The 23387-nt window shown below is 41.0% G+C and overlaps 2 protein-coding genes across 2 annotated transcripts; one reads left to right on the top strand and one right to left on the bottom strand.

Moving 5' to 3' along the window:
- The first annotated feature begins 7068 nt into the window (after positions 1-7068).
- Positions 7069-14431, top strand: mettl26.L (methyltransferase like 26 L homeolog). The gene is given in 6 exon segments (NM_001096028.1): positions 7069-7367; positions 9319-9478; positions 10500-10559; positions 12722-12789; positions 12878-12956; positions 14186-14431. Coding segments are annotated over 6 exon segments (612 nt in total). The 5' UTR covers positions 7069-7170; the 3' UTR covers positions 14234-14431.
- A 2218-nt stretch (positions 14432-16649) lies between these two features.
- On the bottom strand, positions 16650-22883 carry wfikkn1.L (WAP, follistatin/kazal, immunoglobulin, kunitz and netrin domain containing 1 L homeolog). Its single transcript, XM_018236494.2, has 2 exons — positions 21568-22883; positions 16650-19241 (listed from the first exon to the last, which is right to left on the bottom strand). The coding sequence occupies exons 1-2, from the start codon at positions 21724-21726 to the stop codon at positions 17763-17765; spliced, it is 1638 nt and encodes a 545-aa protein (XP_018091983.1). The 5' UTR covers positions 21727-22883; the 3' UTR covers positions 16650-17762.
- Positions 22884-23387: the final 504 nt, after the last annotated feature.

Here is a 23387-nt window from a genome sequence, read left to right as displayed (position 1 = left end):
AGCTTATCTGCTGTGTAACCTGAGCCTTTTCTCCTTTGAATGGCTGCCCCCATTGCTACACAGCAGATTATTTATATAAACTATAGTAGTGTTTCACTGAAACAAACACACCAGTTAGACCAGTGCAGGGCAACAATGCATTATATTCGTATTACATTAAAACGCTTTAATCTTTTGATGTTACTGTTCCTTTAAAAACCCGGCCCTAAACCACGGCTCTTCAGCTCCCTCTGCTGGATGCTACAAGTGTGCATTTCACACTCACAATACACAGTCCCAGTAGAAACCTCCCAAAAAATATATATATTTTGTTATCCACAAGATGGCACTATACCTAAGGTTTCCCTTTCGAAAAAGAGGTTATTAAAGGGGAACTATCCCGAAAATCAAAATTGAATATAAGCTTCATCACACTAAAATAAGAAATGTAATAAATTTAATCGATTGAAAATAATCAAGTTAATTCTCACTCTCCCTGTTTTAAGTATCTGTCTCTCTTCATTTTCTCTCCATGCAGGAGTTGGGAGTCTGATTTTGAATGACAGTTGGGTCCAATGCAGCCTTTGGGGGGAGCTCCTTTTTCCTAGAAGATGTACTAGAGCTCACTCGGTCTAGAAATACTCCCTCTCTATGTGCAGCATTTGTGCCATAGTTATTTTATTTTATTTGTGCTGGAGTCAGTAATTTGAGTTAACTCTAACGCGTCTGCTAGAAAAGGGAGACCTCCCCCCCAAAAAAAGATATTTTGGATCTAACTGTCAATCAAAATCTGCATGAAGACAGAACAAAGAGAAACAGAAGCCGGGAGCGACAACGTGAAGATAAACTTTTATTATAAACATTACAGAATTTTTAATTGATTATATTTAGAACGTTTCATATTTCACAATCGTTCCCCTTAAATACTGATTATTAAGACAGCGACCCAATCTGACACCCCTGCAACATGTCTCCCAATCTGCAGCCAGTCGCTGATCCATGAATATCCACTTGACAAGGGGGTGTGAGGTTTCCCACAGGACAGGACAGCGAGGAGCTCAATAGGTTTATGATTTCCTCTTGTAGCAACCCCTGCCCCTCCGACACCTCCATAGTTCGAAGATCGATTACATAGTAAGTAAGGTTGAAAAAAGACACATGTCCATCGAGTTCAACCTTTTTTTTTTTTTGTTTATTAACTACCTATCTGCCAGTTGATCCAGAGGAAGGCAAAAAACCCATCTGAAGCCTCTCCAATTTGCCTTAGAGGGGGAAAAATTCCTTCCTGACTCCAAAATGGCAATCGGATTAGTCCCTGGATCAACTTGGACTATGAGCTATTTCCCATAACCCTGTATTCCCTTACTTGCTAAAAAGCCATCCAACCCCTTCTTAAAGCTATCTAATGTATCAGCCTGTACAACTGATTCAGGGAGAGAATTCCACATCTTCACAGCTCTCACTGTAAAAAACCCCTTCCGAATATTTAGGCGGAACCTCTTTTCTTCTAATCGGAATGGGTGACCTCGTGTCAGCTGGAAAGACCTACTGGTAAATAAAGCATTAGAGAGATTGTTATATGATCCCTTTATATATTTATACATAGTCATCATATCACCCCTTAAGCGCCTCTTCTCCAGCGTGAACATCCCCAATTTGGCCAGTCTTTCCTCATAGCTAAGATTTTCACTACCTTTTACCAGCTTAGTTGCTCTTCTCTGTACCCTCTCTAATACAATAATGTCCTGTTTGAGTGATGGAGACCAAAACTGTACAGCATATTCTAGATGGGGCCTTACAAGTGCTCTATACAGTGGAAGAATGACCCCCTCCTCCCGTGACTCTATGCCCCTTTTAATACAGCTCAAGACCTTATTTGCCCTTGATGCTGCTGACTGGCATTGCTTGCTACAGCCAAGTTTATCATCTACAAGGACTCCAAGGTCCTTTTCCATAATGGATTTGCCTAGTGCAGTCCCATTTAGGGTATAAGTGGCTTGGATATTTTTACATCCCAGGTGCATGACTTTACATTTATCAACATTGAATCTCATTTGCCACTTAGCTGCCCAGATTGCCAGTTTGTCAAGATCCTGTTGCAAGGATGCCACATCCTGGATGGAATTAATTGGGCTGGATAATTTTGTGTCATCTGCAAACACTGATACATTACTTACAACACCCTCCCCTAAGTCATTAATGAACAAGTTAAATAAAAGTGGACCCAATACTGAGCCCTGGGGGACCCCACTAAGAACCTTACTCCAAGTAGAGAATGTCCCATTAACAACCACCCTCTGTACCCGATCCTGTAGCCAGTTTCCTATCCATGTGCAAACGACTTCATTAAGCCCAACAGACCTTAGTTTAGAAAGCAGTCGTTTGTGGGGCACAGTATCAAACGCTTTGGCAAAATCCAAATAGATCACATCTACTGCCCCCCCACTATCCAGAATCTTACTTACCACATCATAAAATGCAATCAAATTCGTCTGACATGACCTATCCTTCATAAAGCCATGCTGATTGTTGCTCATAATGCCATTCATTAGGACAAAATTTTGTATGTGATCCCTTAACAAGCCTTCAAATAATAAACAAAGTATAATAAGGTCACAACATCAACAGCATTTCCTTTAGTCCCTCTATGGCAAATCCTGTACTGGAGATGAATATAGGAGATCCCTCACTTACAATGAAGCGTAAACTCTCCTGAAATCCTTCATCCATAACCAATTGTTCAAAATAGTTGTTCACCTTTATATTACCTTTAAGTATAATGTTGAAAGCGATAGTTTGCAATTGGTTTTCACTTTTTATTTTTTGTGGTTTTTGGGTTATTTCGTTTTTTTATTCAGCAGCACTCCAGTTTGCCGTTTCAGCAATCTGGTTGCTAGGGTCCAAATTACCCTAGCAACCATGCATTGCTTTGAATATCAGACTGGAATAAGAATAGGAGAGGCCTGAAAGATGAGTGATAAAGAGTACAAATAGCAGCACATTTGGTAGCCTTACAGAGCATTTGTTTTTTTTAGATGGGACCCCATTTGAAAACTGGAAAGCGTTAGAAATAGAAGACAAATAATTAAGAAACTATTAAAAATAAATAATGAATACCAAGTGAAAAGTTGCGTAGAATTGGCCATTCTTAACATAAAGGTGAACCACCCCTTTAAGGGAAACCGAGGTCTTGCCAACCAGCATTCCATAGTGATTGGCAGCAACTTTTCTTTACAGAATGCCAGAGCTTGTGCCTCCCTCAGCCCAGAACTCATGAGGAACCTAGGGCAGCAATATTTCACCATATCAGTTCACCACCTTAATATTTTGGAGGAGGACAATGTTAAAGGAGAAGGAAATGCTAAAACTAAGTAAGCTTTATCAGAAAGGTCTATATAAACACACCAGTAAACCCTCAAACTAATACTGCTCTGAGTCCTCTGTCAAAAGAAACACAGCATTTCTTTCCTTCTATTGTGTACACTTGGACTTCTGTATCAGACTTCCTGTTTTCAGCTTAAACCTCCAGGGCTAGGGCTTGAGCATGCTCAGTTTGCTCCTCTCTCCCTCCATTTCCCCCTCTCTGCTGTAATCTGAGCCCAGAGCTATGAGTGAGCAGGGAGAGACTCAGGCAGGAAGTGACATCACACCAAGCCAATATGGCAGCTGCTATCCTAAACAAACAGAGAGAGCTTATAGAGATGTTTACTCAGGTATGGTAAAGCATTCTGCAGACTAAATATAGTCTTATAGCTTGCACTATTGTGGCTAATCTATTGGCAATAAACTGCTTCAGTAGTTTTCATTCTCCTTTAAAATCCCATACAAGTGAATAGAGAGTTGTGTGAATACAGGGTCAGACTGGGCTGACGGGGGGCACCAGGGAAAAAAAAGTGGTCTGGTCACTGACCCAGGCCTGCTCCCTCAACTGGGAACTGCAGCTTGTCGCCCGCAATATCAGCCACAAGAGTGACGCAAGGTAAGCTGTATGCAGGGGTGGCATTTGTGGGCCCTGGACACCCCAGTGGGACACAATATGGATATGTGATAAATATGCCCCAGTTAGTGACAGGGAACACTGAGACATACCAGTGAGTACATTTGTGGGCAGGTTTTTTTCCCTTTATACATTACCTTGACTTTATCACTATGAAATCTCATCTGCCATTTAGCTTCATGGTCTTGTACTTTATCTAAATCACCCCAATCAGTGAAAACATGAATCACACTGCCCCGCACAAAGAAACTGCCCAAGGTCTGAAGCAGTGGTGTGGCTACAAGTTACCGGGCTCTTCTGCAAACTCATTTTAGGGGAATAAAACAATTTTCAGATGCCTATAAAATAGGGATGCACCGAATCCACTCATTTGGATTCAGCCGAACCCCCCGAATCCTTAGAGAAAGATTCAGCCTAATACCGAACTGAATCCTAATTTGCATATGTAGATTAGGGGTGGGAAGGGGAAAGCATTTTTTACTTCCTTGTTTTTTGACAAAAAGTCACACTATTTCCCTCCCTGCACCTAATTTGCATATTCTGCTGAAAAAAAATCCCGAAGTGCATCCCTAATATAAAACAACTCATTGATCTCTTTGAAATGATCCTGTGTAGCAACAAGTGGAATGCAAAACCCACATCAGGAGTATGAAATCTACCTTGGCTTCTGGACATATAATCATATATTAAAGTGGTAACAACCAAATTGCCTATTCTTAGAAACTTTTTAACTGGTCATCATTCTCTTTATGGTTTCTAAATTATTTGCCTTCTTCCTTTTTTCAACTTTTAAATGGGAGTAACTGACCCCCCCCCCAAAAAACTATTTCTCTTTGAGGCTACAGATGTTATAATTACTCTTTCTATTCAACGCCTCTACTGTTTATATTCCACTCTGTCATTTAATCATCTGCTTGGTAACTAGAATAAATTGCACCTAGAAACCAGATAACTGCTGAACCACAAGCTAATTAGTTAACAAGTTAATTACAAAAAAATTAAAGGAGACATATAGGATAAATGAAAAAACTCTAATTTTGTAGGCAATTATAAGTAATATGTGGTGTTGCTTTTACATGGTGCTAAAAATTTATATTATCTTAAAAAATAGTCCCTTTATTAGAGCTCCCTATAGATGTTTTCTGGTCCCTGTCTGTGTTTCAAATGAGGGGTGGGCGTGTCCTAACGGTCCCTGCACAGTAGGAGGGGGACAGCCAATCACAGCCCTGCAGTCACACAAGCACAGACAGGCTTCTGTTCCATAACAGGTCCTGCTATCTGCTAATTGTCTCAGAATGTCACTGGCTACATCATTAGTTAAATTAAAGTAGAACCACTCATTTAAAGAATTGTTAATAAGAGCATGATGAACTGTGGTAATAGGAAATTCCTGGATAAGATACATTCAGTTCTGCTTAGCAGCCAATCACAATAAAAGGATGTCACGGGTAAGTGGTTTTTAGGCTGAGGAAAGAGAATTTACAAATGTGCCCAGCAGTGCATGTTTGTGGCTGCAGATGCTTATCTGGGCTGTGGCATGATGTGGGCACCTAACTCCAAGTCGCATTTGCACTTATTTAAATGTGAATTAAAGGGTTGGTTCACCTTTACATTAACTTTTAGTATGTTATAGAATGACCAGTTCTAAGCAGCTTTTAAATTGGTCTTCATTATTTATTTTTTATAGTTTTTTTGAATTATATGCCTACTCTTTCTGAAGTTTTTCAGTTTTTAAAGGAGACATATTGTGTAAAAAATAAGAATGTACCAGTGCGTTATACTCATTTAGATATAGAAGAATTGTGCTTACAAAAGTAGTGTTTCAGGCTGTTTATTGAATATTTCTGCAAAAACCCCTAATAATCCCTCCCTTCTCTTCCACTTCCTGCTCCCTGAATTCCCAGGCTGTGCAGGGGAGCCGACGGCTCTCATCTCACTGCACTGTAGGACAGGAACCAATCAGCAGCTTGCAGGACCTGATAGGGAACTGAAGCCTGTCTGTGCTTGTGTGACTGCAGGGCTGTGATTGGCTGTCCCCTCCTACTGTGCTTCTGGCAGGACCGTTAGAACACACCCACCCCTCATTTGAAACACAGGGACCAGAGAATAACAAATTCTCTGTAAAGCTGGCCATAGATGTTGAGATTTTTAAAAGATCCGATCCTCATCGTGAGACCACGATTTTCTTGGAACTATCGTACAATCATACGAATTGACCATCAACTAAAAAGACCAAATTGCCAGGAAAACAAAGGGGAGCTGCCTGCTTGGCCCTGCAAACATAGATAGATTGCACTGGGACCGACAAAGATTTTTTGACCTGGCCAATCAATTTCCTGACAGATGTCGGCCGAAAAATCGTAAGATGTTCGATCGTTCGAATCCCACTAAGCGCACGATAATTTCGAAGGATTGGTCGGACTTCGCTAAAATCGGTCGTTCGGCAAGAAGAATCGTCGCGTCTATGGGGAGCAAGTTTATTGTTATTGCTACTTTGTATTACTATTCTTTCTTCTCAGGCCTCCCTATTCATATTTCACAATCTTATTCAAATCAGTGCATGGTTGCTCGGGTTATTTGGACCCTAGAAACCAGACTGCTTAAATTACAAACTGGAGAGCTACTGAATAAAAGATAAACAACTCAAAAACCACACATAATAAAAAATGAAAACCAATTGCAAATTGTCTCAGAATATCACTCTCTACATCATACTAAAAGTTATCTCAAAAGTGAACAACCCCTTTAAGATGAACACAAGACTAAGAAGGCACAAGAAACATTATTGCAATAAAAAGGTCATATTTAGGCTAGAATAATTCCATAAAACAAATATCCATAAAGAAGGAGGCCCTCAGAAAATAAAAGACGATTTGGTGACATATAATGACCCACGTTTCATTGGATATTCATAGTAATAGAATAATGAACGTCCCCTTTAAGTGGCACTGCTCTGGCGCTAAGTATCCTTGGGAAATGTAGTTCTGCTATAGAAGCACAGAGGGATTCTGGGAAGTGTAGTTTCTCCAGGCTACCCTGAGCGTCAGACGCCAATGCTTGGGTGTGCCTTTTCCGCGCCCCGCGGAAATCTAAGCCTCGTTATCCGTTTGCTGCAGCCTTTCCGCAGACCCGCCCTTCTCCTGCCGCCTCACCTGGCCCTCCTGTCTAGCGGCTATAGAGCAGCGAGGAACAAGATGCTGGTGGCGACTGCAGCAGATAGGAACAAGGATCCGATCCTGGAAGTGCTGCGACAGTACGTAGACCCTGCAGCCCCCAAGGTGCGGGCTTTGGAGGTGGCATCGGGTACTGGACAACACTGCGCACACTTTGCTCGGGCATTGCCGAACCTGTATCTGGTCCCCTCAGAGCTGGACCCACGCAGTCTGCAGAGGTGAAGCACGTGATAAGGCTTGCTTGGGGGAGGGGATGTCATGTGACTAGCGAAGTCATCCTTTGGATTCTGGAAAAGGGTTGGTGGTGGTCATGTGACTGATGAGGATTCTTTGATTGGCTTATCCTGACAAAAGCCCAGAAATGCAGAACTTTTCTAGCAAAGGTTTTGTGTGCTTTATTTATGGTGTCAGACCTCCCATAGTCTACTGGAAGACTTTTTTTGCATTAGGAAAATGGACTTTAAAGGTCAGGGCACACTGGCAGATTCAGGGAGAGTTGCCCGGTGACAAATCTCCTCTTCTTCGATGAACTAATCCCCCCGAACTGCCTTCCCACTGGCTAAAATGAAAGTCGCCAGCAGGATGGCACTCGGAGCGATTCGTTTACTGAAGTCGCCCGTAGTTGCCTCACGGGGAAAATGAATCGCGCCACGTGCCATCCCACTGGCCATTTACATTTTAGTCTGCGGGGAGGCAGTTCGGGAAGATTAGTCGCCCCAAAGAAGAGGAGATGTGTTGCTGAGCGACTAATCTCCCTGAATCTGCCTGTGTGCCCTGACCGTAATAAGCAGTATCATTATTTATGTAAAGGATTATCAGGTCTGTGGTCTTTCTGTCGTTGATCTACAGCTCTCATGACTCTATTCATTTGACAGCCTTTTTTGCCATTGACACTGCAATGGTTGCCCCATCTTAGTACCTTTTAACAACTCGGCAGTTAGGTCAGAGACACACGGGCAGAATCGGGGAGATTAGTCGCCCATCGACAAATCTTCACTTCATCGGGGCGACTAATCTCCCCAAACTGCCTTCCCATCGGCTAGAATGAAATCGGATCGCATCGTTTTCCAAAGTTCCCTCATGAAGCAACATCGGAAAACGAAGCGCTCCGAGTGCCATCCCGCTGGCGATTTTCATTCTACCAGGCGGGAGGCAGTTTGGGGAGATTAGTCGCCCTGAAGAAGAGGAGATTTGTCGCTGGGTGACTAATCTCCCCAATCTGACTGTGTGTCTCTGCCCTTAAGGGGCTGAGGCATAAACAGGCCACACTGGGCTCCAGTAAAAAGTATTTTGGGGGGCCCTTTGCACCAAAAGTGTGATTTATCCTTTAATCATACAGCCAAGGGAGGGTTGTGGGAATTTATAGGGCCCCTTTTCCCTCAAACCCCCAAAATTGCTTTGTCTGTAAACCATGCAGTTATGGCACCAGTCATTTACTAAATCCAGCCATTATCTATATCACATTCTCCCTGGTGCACAAATTTGGCCTCATGATAATAAGTATTATTCCATTGCAAGTCAGGAACATCATCTCTCATCACATGGCTCCCAGTCAGAAAGGGGGGTTGTATCTCTTTTTGTATAAGTCATAAAAACACAATCATACCCATTATAGGAGCATGTCAATTTCCCTATTTACAGTTGAAGGTTGGACCTGATTGTAGATTTGTACTTGACTGCCTTGCACACCAGTTGTTCACCTTTGAGTTAACTGTTCGCATGATGTAGAGAGTGATATTCTAAGACAATTTGCACTTGCCTTTCATTTTTTGAGTTATTTAGCTTTTTATTCAGCAGCTCTCCTGTTTGAAATTTCAGCAATCTGGTTGCTAGGGTCCAAATGACCCTTGCAACCATGCACTGATTTTTATAAAAGACCGGAATATAATTAGGGGAGGGTCTGAATAGCAATATGAGTAATAAAAAGTCACAATAACCAGACATTTGCAGCATTACAGGGCATTTGCTCTTTAGATGGGGTCAGTGACCCCATTTAAAAGTTGGAAAGAGTCTGAAGAAGAAGGCAAATGATTAAAAAAATCTATAAAGAAATAATGAAGACCAATTGAAAACATCCCTTTAATACAGGGTTGAATGCAAATGTAGTTATAGATTTTTGGGTATAAGATGCTGATGGTTAATCATGTGTGTTTTCCCCCCTCTGTACAGTATCTCCGCATATATCTCCCACTGGTCACTCAGTAACGTGGAGCAGCCCCGGACTCTCGATGTCTCCAAAAGCTGGGAGACTTGGGGCTTTAAACCCAATTCACTGCAACTCATTATCTGCATCAACATGATCCATATCTCTGAGCCTAGCTGCACACAGGTCTTTGTACATGGTCCCCTATTTTCCTTCTCTGCCTATATTGTGTCTCTTCTTGTGTCTTTATATGCTTCTAGTACAAGTATGGGATCCTTTATCCGGAAACCTGTTGGGCCATCTCGTATAAACCCAATTTTAAGCAAATAATCCTAATTTATAAAAACAATCTCCCTTTTTTCTGTAATAATAAACCACGACCTTGTACTTGAGGGAAATTTAGCAGCATGAATTCTTATGTGTGGCAAAACAATCCTATTGCCTTTATTTCATGGTTAAATGATCTTTAGCAGACTTAAGGTATGGTAATCAAATTTACGGAAAGATCCACTGGAATACCGTAGGTCCCAAGAATTCTGGATAATAGATCCTATACCTGTACCTTCCTGCATACAGTTGCTATCTTGTGTGTCTTCTTTATGTCCTATGCTCCTTCCCTATATGCTCATAGTACCATCTCTGCCTACAGTTGTCATATTGTTTGTCATCTTTGTTCATATTAACGTATTCTGCCTATGACTAAGTGCTGGGTAAGCATGAAACGCGTTAGGCGTTAGAGGGAATACTATACATGTTTTTTAACTACTGATGTGAATAAAATATATTTTTTTATTGAATAGCATGTTTTGGAGAAATTATTGAGATTGTGTTGTTACCTCTGTTTGGTCACTAGAGGTCTCTGACATGCTCACTAATAGCATTTACTGATTATGCTCCCAATTTGATTTAAATAGCATATTAACGTATCTGCCTACAGCTGCCATCTTGTGTGGCTTCATGTCCTATGCCCCTTTCCTATATGCTCAGATACTCTGCTAATGGCTGCCATCTTGTGTGTCTTTTTTATGTGCTTTTCTCTTATCCTATATAAACTTACAGTACCTTTTCTGCCTATGACTGTCCTCCTGTATTTTTCTGCTGTGTTTTTCTAGCCCCTGACACCTGCAGCCTTATGTATGTATATATATTTTTCTCTTTCGTTCCACAATTTTTCCTTTTTGAAACACTTTTTTTTCCCTCCCAATAGGGTCTTTTTAAAGGAGCAGGCCACCTATTGCAGCCTGGAGGTGTGCTGTTTACTTATGGGGTAAGACAGACATATTGAGTGCCATCAATTACCACCATAACAACTAATTATGTGTCAGTTTAGGAAGTGATGGTGGCATGGTTTGTACAGTAGTTCTATAGCTTTCCTTCTGCAGAACACTTCTCATTTTCTTACAGGATAAGCAAGCGCTTTATTTTAAAACCACCTAAAAAAAAACTCTAAACAGCCCCCAGAATAACATACCTTTATTATCTATTCAGTTGTATTTCGCTTTATTTAGTTTCTCTATGATAGCCTGCTTAACTGCAGCTCTATTACTTACTTCTTTTAGGGGCACATTTACTATTGGTCGAATATCGAGGGTTAATTAACCCTCGATATTCGACCCTCGAAGTTAAATCCTTCAACTTCGAATATAGAAGTCGAAGGATTTAGCGCAATTCGTTCGATCAAACGATCGAAGGAATAATCATTCGATTAAATCCTTCGAAACGAACGATTAAATCCTTTGAATGGAACGATTAAATCCTTTGAATGGAACGATTAAATCCTTTGAATGGAACGATTAAATCCTTTGAATGGAACGATTAAATCCTTTGAATGGAACGATTAAATCCTTTGAATCGAACGATTAAATCCTTTGAATCGGACGATTAAATCCTTTGAATCGGACGATTAAATCCTTTGAATCGGACGATTAAATCCTTTGAATCGGACGATTAAATCCTTTGAATCGGACGATTAAATCCTTTGAATCGAACAATTAAATCTTTTGAATCGAACGATTCGAAGGATTTTAATCCATCGATTGAACGATTTTCCTTCGATCAGAAATTGGTTAGAAAGCCTATGGGGACCTTCCCCATAGGCTAACATTGGTGCTCGGTAGGTTTTAGTTGGCGAAGTAGGGAGTCAAAGTTTTTTTTAAAGAGACAGTAATTCGACTATCGAATGGTTGAATAGTCGAGCGATTTTTAGTTTGAATCGTTCAATTCAAATTGGAAGGTCGAAGTAGCCAATTCGATGGTCGAAGTAGCCAAACAAATACTTCAAATTCTCTGCCCCTTTTCCTCTCTGGGACTGGGAAGACCTCAGAGGTGTCTACTGGGCATGCTCACTGCCTCTACTCAAATGCAGAAAATATAAAGTTTAGTGATACCTTTATTGGCTAACTGGATGCTCCAATGGAAATCAATCAGGCATGCACAATAGGCACCAATTTGAGGTCTTCACAGGAGAGAGGGAGCGCTAAGAAAGGAAAAGGGGAGGAGCTTCACACTAGAGAAGGAAGTAACTAAAAGAGCTGCAGTTGAGCTGACTGTAATATGTAAATAGAGAAACTAAATAAAACTGAATGTATGAATAAAGGTATGTTATTTTGGGGGCTGTTTAGAATAATTTTAAAGATAGAGAATAAAGGTTTAATTATTATTTAAAGGAGAACTAAAGCTTAACTAAAAAAGTAGGTTAGAAATGTTGTAAATTATGTTGCCCAAGGCAACCACAGCCCTTTAGCAGTAAAGATCTGTGTCTCCAAAGATGCCCCAGTAGCTCCCCATTCTGCTGATTCACTGCACATGCTCTGTGCTGCTGTCACTTACTGAGCTTAGGGACCCACTAAAATATACAGTACACGCAGAATACAATTGTCACAATATAAGGCTGATTAGTAATTAATACAAATAATTACTACATGGCTGCATAGAAACCAGTGCAATTAGCATCAGAATTTAATAATCAGCCCTGTAGCATCAACTTATATTACAGGCAACCTCATGTTCTGCTTAATAATTTATGACAACCCCTTTGCTTAGCTTCTCAACAGCTGCTCAGAGCCCACTGAGCATGTGAGTGTTACAGACACTTTCCAAGATGGTGGTCCCCTGTGTCAAGTTTGAAGTCCTGGATCATTGCTGCTATTGACAAGCTGAAACTTTAGGCTGGTGCAATAAGTTCAGTATAAACAATATGGCATTTTTAGCCATATTCATTTTTAGGGTTTAGTTCTCCTTTAAGCTATATAATAATTACATTGTCCAAACAAAGCTCTGAACTTGATCACCTTCCCTCCTCAATAAGAGATCAGGTATTTCTATTTGTATTGTATATAGACAGTAGATGCACGGTTCACAGTCTGTGTTTGCCTTTGTACGTAATTTATTTCCTGCAGACTTGATTCAGAAAATGTATTTGTTTTTCAGCCATACTCCGTGAACGGAATCCTAACCCCACAGAGCAATGTGGATTTTAACCTTAGTCTGAAAAGCAGGTACCTGTCACTTATATCTGTATCTTTATCTTGCTTTAGTGTATCACCTGTTGGAAACGTATCCCCCTGACTTTTCTCTGTCTTGCAGAAATCCTGCCTGGGGAGTGTGGGATACATCTGATCTCCAAAACCTAGCAACAGCCTGCGGGATGTCACTGGAGAGGATGGTAGGGAAACCTGCAACATGCACATAGTGAATCTGAAACTCACCCAAAATGGCCCTCTGCCACCCCCACTGCCTTTAAATAGAAAATAATCATTGCCTGTACTGACACATAGGAGTGTCCGTAATCACTGCCATAGCTTTAGGTTTTTCTAAGAAAATAGCGCAGGACAATTTAGATGATGGGGAAGTCTTTCAGTTCAACATCAGCTTGACAGCCTCAACAACTTGTGTCCATGTGTTTTTCTTTATACAGTGATTACTTTCTACACACGTGTCCCTTAGCACTAATGACACTTTCTCAAGTGTTTGTGGTTTTTGTACAGATTTTAACTGTTTTACCCTGCTACTACCTTGCTTCTGGCAGAACAGGGCAGAACAGCTCAGAGCAGGAAGCATCTCTGGAAGGAATTCTGAACAGTTCTTTCCCTGCTTGGCAGCTTAAATGACAAAAAAATATTGTGTTTTAAAGTAATGAAAATATCATGTACTGTTGCTCTGCACTGGTAAAACTGATGTGTTTGCTTCAGAAACACTACTATTGTTCATATAAAGAAGCTGCTGTGTAGCACTGGCGGAAATTGAAAAAAGACTATATGGCACAGGTTAAATAGTGGATAACAGATAACACCATTATGTTCTACAGAGCTTATCTGCTGTGTAACCTGAGCCTTTTCTCCTTTGAAAGTCTGCCCCCATAGCTACACAGCAGCTTATTTATATAAACAATAGTAGTGTTTCTAAAGCAAACACACCAGTTTTACCAGTGCAGGGAAACACTGCATTATGTTTTTATTACTTTAAAATGCTTTTATTTTTTTGCTGTTACTGTTCCTTTAAGTCACCCTAAACCAAAAGCTCTGTAGAATATAATGGTGCTATCTACTATTTAGCCTGTGCCATATAGCCTTTTTTCAATTTCAGCCATTGCTACACAGCAGCTTGTTTATATGAACTATAGTAGTGTTTCTGAAGCAAACAGATTCGTTTAACCAGTGCAGGGCAACACTTTTGCTTTTCGGTGTTACTGTTCCTTTAAAGTACAACAAATGTACAGTATGATGCCTACTACTAATGGAATAGTCCAGTCAGTTGTATGGTGGTGTGTTCGTCTTCTTCTAGCAAGGTTGTGGCAAAGGCAAAAAAGGCTCCTCCCACAGTCACATGCCCAATTTGACGTTCATATTGTGAAAGCCGTACCTTTGTCCTAACGAGCCTTACCTTGTGTTGCAGGTGGATTTGCCAGCCAACAATAAATGTCTGATCTTCCGAAAGAAGTGACCCCTGGCCTGCTGTGGCTCATTGTGCCTAAGTGAACATTGTTTGTGTTAGTGACTGTAGGGCTTGCGTGTATAAATCATTTATGTATGGAAACTTTGTGTGTGTGTGTGAGAAATATATATGGAGGGGTATACCTGATACTCACTGGAACGGCATGTTTTTTATTGCACGCTATAACATTAAACGTTTGGAGCTTTATTTACACTGTGTTTAGTTGCTATAGCCCCGGGTTGTTCACCTTTAATTTAACTTTTAATATGATATAGAGAAAGATATTCTGAGACAATTTGCAATTGGTTTTCATTTTGTATTATTTGTGGTTTTTGATTTATTTTTATTTTTTTTAGCTTTTTTATTCAGCGGCTCTTTCAATCTTGCCATTTCAGCAATCTGTTGCTAGTGTCCAAATTACCCTAGCAACCATGCAGTGATTTCAGTAAGAGACTGGAATATGAATAGGAGAGGGCATGAATAGATGAGTACTAAAAAGTAGCAATAACAATACATATGTAGCCTTACAGAGCATTTGTTTTTTTAGATGGGGTCAGTGACCCCCATTTGAAAGCTGAAAAGATTCAGAAGAAGAAGGCAAATCATTTAAAAAAACGACAAAAAAATGAAGGCCAATAGAAAAGTTGATTACAATTAGTCATTCTATAAGGGGCGCAGGCGCCAATTCGCTAGCGAAAGAGACTGGAGCTAGAGCTCGTTCGCACTCTATCGCCAGGCGACTTTTCGCTCTGGCCAACAGTTATTACTGCGCAAATTCACTAAAGTGCGGATTTTACTAAATGTTACCTCTTTCGCCAGAGTTGCCTTCTACACCTTAAACCAGGCGAAGTGCATTAAAGCAGCTAGATCTTCCTCAATCTTCTGTCACTTACATTATATTCTGTGAGTCGAAAATGTGTCAAAGTCCAAAAAATGCTGGCGTCTTTTTGTTTTTTCAGCCTGATTGCGTGCAAAAAACCTAACTTTTTTTGGGTAACCAGTTTTCCCCATACATTTGCAAACATATGGGACATTAATTTTACAGTGTAGGGCATTATAACAACTCTATTATCATTATAAAGGTTCCCTGGACATGTGTTTTAAAAAGTGTAATTTGTAAGTACAGTATATGCACCAACATTTAACATAAAGACGTCCATACAACTTTACATTTTCCTCCCTAATGCAAATTGACCTGAGCGATCCCTAGCGAAGTTCCGATAGGCAGAAATGAACGCTAGCGCATCTTCAATATCGAATGCTCACATTGCCGAAGTAACGTTGACGAAAAGCCGACGGCGTTCGGTGCATTTTTCGCCTGGCGAATTTTAGCGATGGGTGCGAATCGGTCACTGGCGACAATTCGCCCTTTAGTAAATCTGCCCCTATATCTCCAGCTTTGGAGAAACAGCGCGAGTGTGACTTCAGATTTTAAATTATAATCCTTTTTCCACCCAAATATTTTATCTCGTAGTTCTCGTTTTTTTTTTTTTAAAGATAAATTTTATTGCTTTAAATTTATACAAACTTGCTCCTCCCTCCACACTGGTCTTTATATCAGCAATATAGCAAACAGAAATGCGCAGAAATCTCATGGTGATATCCTTGTTGAAGTGATGCTTTAAAACAAAGCAGCTAATGTAATATTTATCGTTTATAGCCATGTTTACTGTTGTATGGGGCACTATGGAAAATAAATGATGAGGATTTGTTTTGTGGGGGGGAAGCATGGCACCATGTGGTCAGTGTTAGTAAAGGCAAATTGAATGGAAGTAGCTGTTACAAATCCAAATAAGAACTATGCAGGTAATAACTTATGCTACGGGAAGGCATATTTATCAAGGGTCGAATTTCGAATTCATGTGAGTATTTTTAACTCTAATAAATTAGATTTTCCTCGAAATTCATTTGGGGGGTTGAAATCGAATATCTTAAAGTTGGACGAATTTTGCAGACCCGAAAACTCGAAACGAATTCAAATCAAATTTTACCAAACTCAAATCGTTTTTTTTCTCCAAAAAGTGTCAGGAAGGCTACTAACATCTTCAAATTGGTCACTGGACCTCTCCCATTGACTTATACATGAATTTGGAGGGTTTTAGGTGGTGAATAGGACAGAGTTTTATAAATTTAGAAAATCTAATTCGAATTTTTTTAAAAACATTCGAATCAAGTTTGGATAATTAACTGTCAAATTTGACAGCTTTAGACCATAACAATAATAATTTTTTTTTTTTTTTAATTTTCATTTCGACCCTTAATATATCGGCCCCTTAATGTTAGTGTTAGCTTAAAGGGGTTGTTCACCTTTAAATTAACTTTTAGGGGATTATTTACTAAACTCCAAATTTATCTAATTTTTTTTTATTAAAAAAAAAAACACAACTCCCATGCTGATTCGAACTTATTTATTGATTTAAAAACTCGAATTATTCAGATCGGGAAAAAACTCAAATCATCTGTTGTTTTGGACTTTTTTTTTCCAAAATCATTATTTTTTTCCGGTTTTTGCCCCAAAACCCCAATCTTTTGGGATTTTCTAGCTAAACCCAGGGCAAACCACAATAACGTGGATAAATTGAGATTGGTGCTTCGCCCATTGACTTATGAGATGGCGGATTTTCGAATTTGGGCATTTTGCAGCATCTGGGTATAATAAATCTCGTAAAATTCTAGTTTTTTTTCCACAAGAGATTCGAGCTTTTGCCCCAAAAAATCCAGACCAGATAAATTCGAGGTTTAGTAAATAACCCCCTTAATATGATGTAGAGGTGATATTCTGAGACAATTTGCAATTGGTTTTCATTTTTTTTTATAATTTGTGATTTTTGAGTTATTAAGCTGTTTATTCAGCAGCTCTACCGTTTAGCAACCAGATAGCTGCTGACATTCCAATCTGGAGAGCGGCTGTACAACATAGCTAAATAAAACAAAAAAATAGACAATGAAAACCAATTGCACATTGTTCTACATCATACTAATTTAGAACTAGTCTGTAGCTTTCTGTTACATACAGATATTAAATACATCAACATTTCCTATTATTTTCCAAAACTGACTAACCAAACAAGAAAATGAACAGAGTCTAGAGATAACCAAAAATACATACTATATATAGATAACGGTAAGTACATTGCCAATCATATTTGAAAGCATCCATACAGAAAAAAACTATCTTTTCCTGGCCTAGTCAGCGTGTCTCTGGGGATGCTGGGAGTTGACGTTTACAACAGCTGGAGATATTGGCTTACATCTGTGTCCATTAACAAACAGCATGGTTGGCAAGGCAAGGCGGCTATTAATTCCTTCTCTGCTACTGGACAGAGCAGGTCTGCAGGACAGAAGTGCTTATTTCAAGGAGGACTATGAAGAATAGAACCGCTACTGAATGTGAGGCGTAAAAAAAGCCCCTGTGAATGTCTTTGAGCAGACCAACAGAACATTATTAACCTTCTCAGAAAATATCTGGTTTCCTTGCTGACATCCCAACAAAATGAATAGACCTGTTTCACATAATACTCATCCAGTAGCACCAATATTAATCTTGGAATTTGCTAGAAAGTTGACATGTTCCTTTCTCCAACATGTCCCTGACTTTCCTCAGCCTCTTCTCATTGGCAGGACGAATGTAGCTAGAAGGTCCTAACAAGGCCATGCCGTCCTGCACGTCTCCCATGATCAGAAGCTGCCCATCCCCTGATCCTGCCAGATTAGCACAAGGACATCCTCCTCCTTCACCAAGAGTGACCTCCAAGTATTTGGTGTGATATAAATGCAGACCCATGTAGTCATCTTTGAGCACTTCTCCCAGGACAACCCTGAGTACTCGTTCCTCACCAGAATCTTCCAGTTTGCCTACGATAACAAAGTCGCTGTGGCACAAGCTGGGTACCAGTTTTCCCCTAAGTTGACACCCTTGGCACTGCTTGACCTGAGGCTGAGGGCAACGTTCCTCACAAGCTTGCTTGCTTTCAAAGTTATTTAGGTTGCCCTGGCAGCCTCCATAAACAAAGGAGAAGCACTGGCGCATCATAGTACTGTATGCCCATCGCCACTCTGGTACCTTGCAAGTACCTCTTACGGGAGGCAAAGAGCAAAGGTCTGGGGGCCTAGCATGGCATGATAATCGGCACTCCTCATAGGTGTAGAATATGTTACCACTGCCTGGACAACCCCTGTGTACAAAAGTATGGCAGTCACCACTCTGGGAGTCATAGTACCACTGGAGAGAACGAGGACCATGGCACTCTCTGCGACCAGGAAGCTTTTGGCATTCAGAGGGATGCACTGGGCGAAGTTTAGGAGCTGTGGTAGTACTTTTCCTTAAAACAGAAAGTGGGAAAAGGGCTCGGAGGAATCCAGCAGAGTTCCGAACCAGGCAGACATAGATGCCAGCATCTTCTGGGCGAGCGTTGTATATGACTAACTGGCCTAAATTGGTGACCACCAAATTGCCATACATTTGATCTGGCCTCATGATTGGAGCAGATGGGCCATCACCCAGCTTTTCCCACAGAATTTCAGGACGGGGGCATCCACTAGATTCACACTGAAGCCCCACAGTGCCACCAATGGACACCGATTGGGAGACTGGTGCATGGAACAATGAAGGTGGCACAGGCAATTCCATTGGAGTTGCAGCCTGTGTAGGCAGGGGGGTGGTGATTGAAGGTGCTGGGCTGGTGACAGGCCAAGATGAAACAAACTTACAGGGTATCTCCACCAAACTGATTCCCCTGGCACAAGCCTCTGCATCCATATAACATTTGTTATAATAGGTGAGTCCATCAGAAGCGCAAGTGAAACCAGGCTGCTTCTCACAGCGCTCTCGGCAGCGGCACACAGGGCGTCCTTCCCATAATTCACAGTCAGATCCTTGCTGGGCACAGATAAAGCCAACACAGCTGGCAGGGTGCAAATAGCTTGAAGCAGGGAGTCCTGAATCAGGGTAACGGGCCGCCACACAGCTCTTTTGACCGCAGACATTAGTGCAGCACTTTTCAAAAGCTTCACAGCCCTAAGGAAAAAAAATACTGAGTTTATTTTCTAAGCAAAGGCTGTAAACGTTTATAGAAGCTAATAAATAAAAAATGAAAACAGTTGGGGTGCCAGGTTTCAGCTACAATACCAATATAAATATTTTTTTATATATATATATATATATATATATATATATATATATATATACACATTCACTATGTATACAGTAGTTTTATCATTATTTGTAATTGTACTCTGCTAATCCATCAATGGTTATAACTCTTGAAATATAATGTAGTGAGATCTTCTCTTCTTCTTTACATTGTTTCTTGAGTTAGAACCAGAATTAAAGAGAATATAAACAGCCAGGCAACCTCCTCTTTCAATAGCAAATACATTTAGAAATAACTTAAAAGGGCTATGGCACACAGAGCATTACACTTACAGTAGGTAAGAGACAGAAGAAAGGAAGTAATGTGATATATTGCAAGATGTTAGCACCCAAGGTGTTCAACAATGGTCAGGCAGTTAGACAAAAGCTGCTAAACCCTTTTGCTGCACCAATGAACCTTTGCTGGGAGAGTACACAAAGTCCTGAAACCATATAGGGAAAATAATCTGCATTTTTAAGTGAAAAAACTGTTGCTGTCCATATGTTCTCGAAAAGCAAATTTCATGATTGTACATATTAACCCTTGTGACACAGAGGGGCAGATTTATCAAGGGTCGAATTTGGAGGGTTAAAAAACCCTCGAATTCGACCCTCAAAGTAAAATCCTTCGAATAATGAATCGAGGGATTTTAGCGCAAAAGCTTCGATCAAAAAATCTAACGATTCGGACGATTTTAAGTGATCGATCGAAGGATTTTTATTCGACCCAAAAATAAACTTAGAAAAGTGCTGGGGAAGGTCCCCATAGGCTAACATTGGACTTTGGTAGGTTTAAAGTGGCAAACTATGAAGTCGAAGTTTTTAATAAAGATACAGTATTTCGATTATCGAATGGTCAAACAATTTTTACTTCGAATCGTTCGAATCATTCGTTTCGATCGAATTTGACCAATTCGATGGTCGAATTACCCAAAAAATTACTTCAAAACTCAAATATTTTTTCATTCAAATTATTCACTCGAGCTTAGTAAATCTTCCCCAGAAGATTCAGTGAATCCACAATCTTCACCTCATACAGACTATTTAATATATTGTACCCTCTTTACTGTGACCCCTTCATTTTTACAGCCTGTTAAATTTCTCTCTCTTTATGGCCCACCCCCTCCTTAAAATGCCAATTTTGGGACGCCGTTAGTCAGAACGGTAGGCAGAGAATGCCCAGCAGGTAACCTGAATGATGGGATCTGAGAACGAAAGCAAAAATGCTATAAATTTTGCGATTTCAGGAAATATCAATGACCTGCCAGAGGAGATACAGTGCCAGAAATACTTCAACACCAATTCTCGTAGTACAGGTATGGGATCCATTATCCAGAAACCAGTTATCCAGAAAGCTCTCCCATAGGCTCCATTATAATCAAATAATCCTTTTTTAAATGATTTCTTCTCTGTAATAATAAAACGTTGTACTTGATCCCAACTTAGATATAAATAATCCTTATTAGAGGCAAAACAATCTTATTAGGTGTATTATTTATCAGATTTTTTCAGTAGATTTAAAGCATGGGGATCCAAATTACAGAAAGATCGCTTATCTAGAAAACCCCGGGTCCCGATCATTCTGGAAATCTGCACAGTAAAGGGACTTATCTCTCATACTTTTAAATAAAATCTCCATCATTAAGTGCAGAGACACACGCTCAGGGCAGAGACACACATTGAGATTAGTCGCCCAGCGTCAAATCTCTTCTTCGGGGCGACTAATCCCCCCGAACTGCCTTCCGTCGGCTAGAATGTAAATCGCTGGTGGTATGGCAATCGGTGCGCTTTGTTTTCCGAAGTCGCCCGGAGTTGCCTCACGAGGAAACTTTGTGCGGCTTCGGAAAACGAAGCGCTCTGAGTGCCTCCCGACGGCTAGAATCTAAATCGCCGGCGGGGTGACTTTGGAAAACGAAGCGCTTTGAGTGACATCAGGCCGGGCAATTTACATTCTAGCCAGCAGGAGGCAGTTCGGGGAGATTAGTTGCCCCGAAGTAGAGGCGACTAATCTCTTAGGGCAGAGACACACACTCAGAATTGGGCGGGAGGAAGTTCGGGGAAGTTAGTCGTCCCGAAGAAGAGGAGATTTGTCGCTGGGCGACTAATCTTCCTGAATCTGAGCGTGTGTCTCTTCCCTAAGAGTAACAGTTTGGGAAAGGACACATAGCTGCTATGGAAATGTTTCGTTAGTGAAGGATAAGAGGGTGCTTACCTGGTCGGCCTGGCATTCTCTCTCGCAGGTGCTCTGGGCGTCCACCCACAAGTTGGCATTAAGCTGGTTGGGGCAAATACCAAAATGGTTTCTGATTGGACTGAGGGGGACACCTAATGCCCGCAGAGAAAACAGCACAAACAAGAGTAGGGTTGACATCTCCCTACTCAGGCACCCATATACAAGGTATGTTCTATTGTATAACTAACATATGATGTGTGTGTTATGTGTATGTGCCAAGTGGGTATTAGCACAAATGTTTAGTCCTCTCAAATGTGTGAGCACTCAGGTTGGCCAGGCTTAGATCGATGGGTGAAATAATAATGTGACTGTGTTGTAATGATACACGTGCCTAAATATTTCCTTCGTGAGTGTGAGGGATGCCTGGCCATGTCCTGCCTAGTGTGTGTGCTGCCTGTTTGTGCGCATTGTGTCCCCTCATACCCTTCAGGGGTGCCCAGTATGTCCAGGTGGCCCCATGTCAGGAATTCACTGCCCCTTGGTAGTTTAACCTTTTACACATGAAGGAGAGATAGAGGCTCGGGCATCCTGAGTGGAAAAGCTGTAGACATGTCTGTGTTGGTCAAGGTCTCTCTCTCTCTTGTCTTGTCCCCCCTCTCTCTCTCTCTCCCGCCCCCCTGACAGGATAACTTCCTAAGCAGCAGAGTCCTGTGGGACTGGGTGGGAGGGGGCAGACGTCTCTCTCAGTCTGTGTGGTGAGAGGGGGCTGTGTGAGCCATGAAGGAGAGAACTAAGTCAAGGTGCAGATGTTTATCTGGCCAGGTGAAAAGGTCTAAGTGCTTAGGCCTGAATGTGGCAGCCAGTATGGACTACATTTACCACACAACAGTACATTTCTACAGACCCCTCAGAACCACAGGGGAATCAAGGTGAAAGAAACACAAGTAACTGGTGATGACGGTGTAATGGTGTATTTTGTCTGCACACAATGTGGCAATGAGCAGGTGTGAAACATTATGGCAGTGTGTGTGTAAGAGCTGTAAGTGTGTGCAGTGAGGCTTTCATACAATGTGGGTCTGTGTGGGTGTGTGACACAGAGGTGTGCAGCAGTGTGAGGGACGGGAGGAAGAGGAGGGAGAGAGCAGCACCATGCCTTCCTGCCAAAGGAGTGTGAGTTGGGGTGTAACCTGATTCCACCTCCTGTCTCCTTTCATTCAGTCTAGAGCCCCCTCCCGCCTCTGCCGACACTAAAATGAGGGGATCAAAGGCCACTGCCATTTAACCCCTTCCCATGCATCCCCACAACTGCCATTGGCATCTCCCTGACAATCCAGCCCATCCCTTTCACTCTATTCTCCTATATTCCAGGGAATTAGCAGGGACGCCGTATACTGAGAGCACTAGAGCAGGAAATTAGCTGCAAAAAAAAAAAACATGCATTTTAAATAGACTTTAATTTAGTCCCGGAAACTTTGCCTTTAGATTTTTGTTCTCTGCATTTTTTTGCTTTTTAGATGTAATGTAATAAATTGACCTGACCTTTCCTTTAGGAAGAATCCTCAGAGAAAAATGTTAGTGTGTGCTGTGCACTACACTCCCTTGTTCTGGATTTATTATTTTTATTATCAATGTGTATTTATAAAATGCCAACATATTGTACAGCAATAGGACCTATTATCCAAAATGCTCGGGACTTGAGGTTTTCCTTAATTTGGATCACTATTCTTTAATTCTGCTAAACAATTATTTAAACATTAAATAAATTTAGTAGGATTGTTTTGCCTCCAATAAGGGATGCACCGAATACACTATTTTGTATTCGGCCGAACTCCCGAACCCTGTGCTAACGGCCGAATACC

Source organism: Xenopus laevis, chromosome 9_10L (genome assembly GCF_017654675.1).
Source record: "Xenopus laevis strain J_2021 chromosome 9_10L, Xenopus_laevis_v10.1, whole genome shotgun sequence".
NCBI lineage: Eukaryota > Metazoa > Chordata > Amphibia > Anura > Pipidae > Xenopus > Xenopus laevis.
This window is presented reverse-complemented; position numbering and strand designations above follow the sequence as displayed.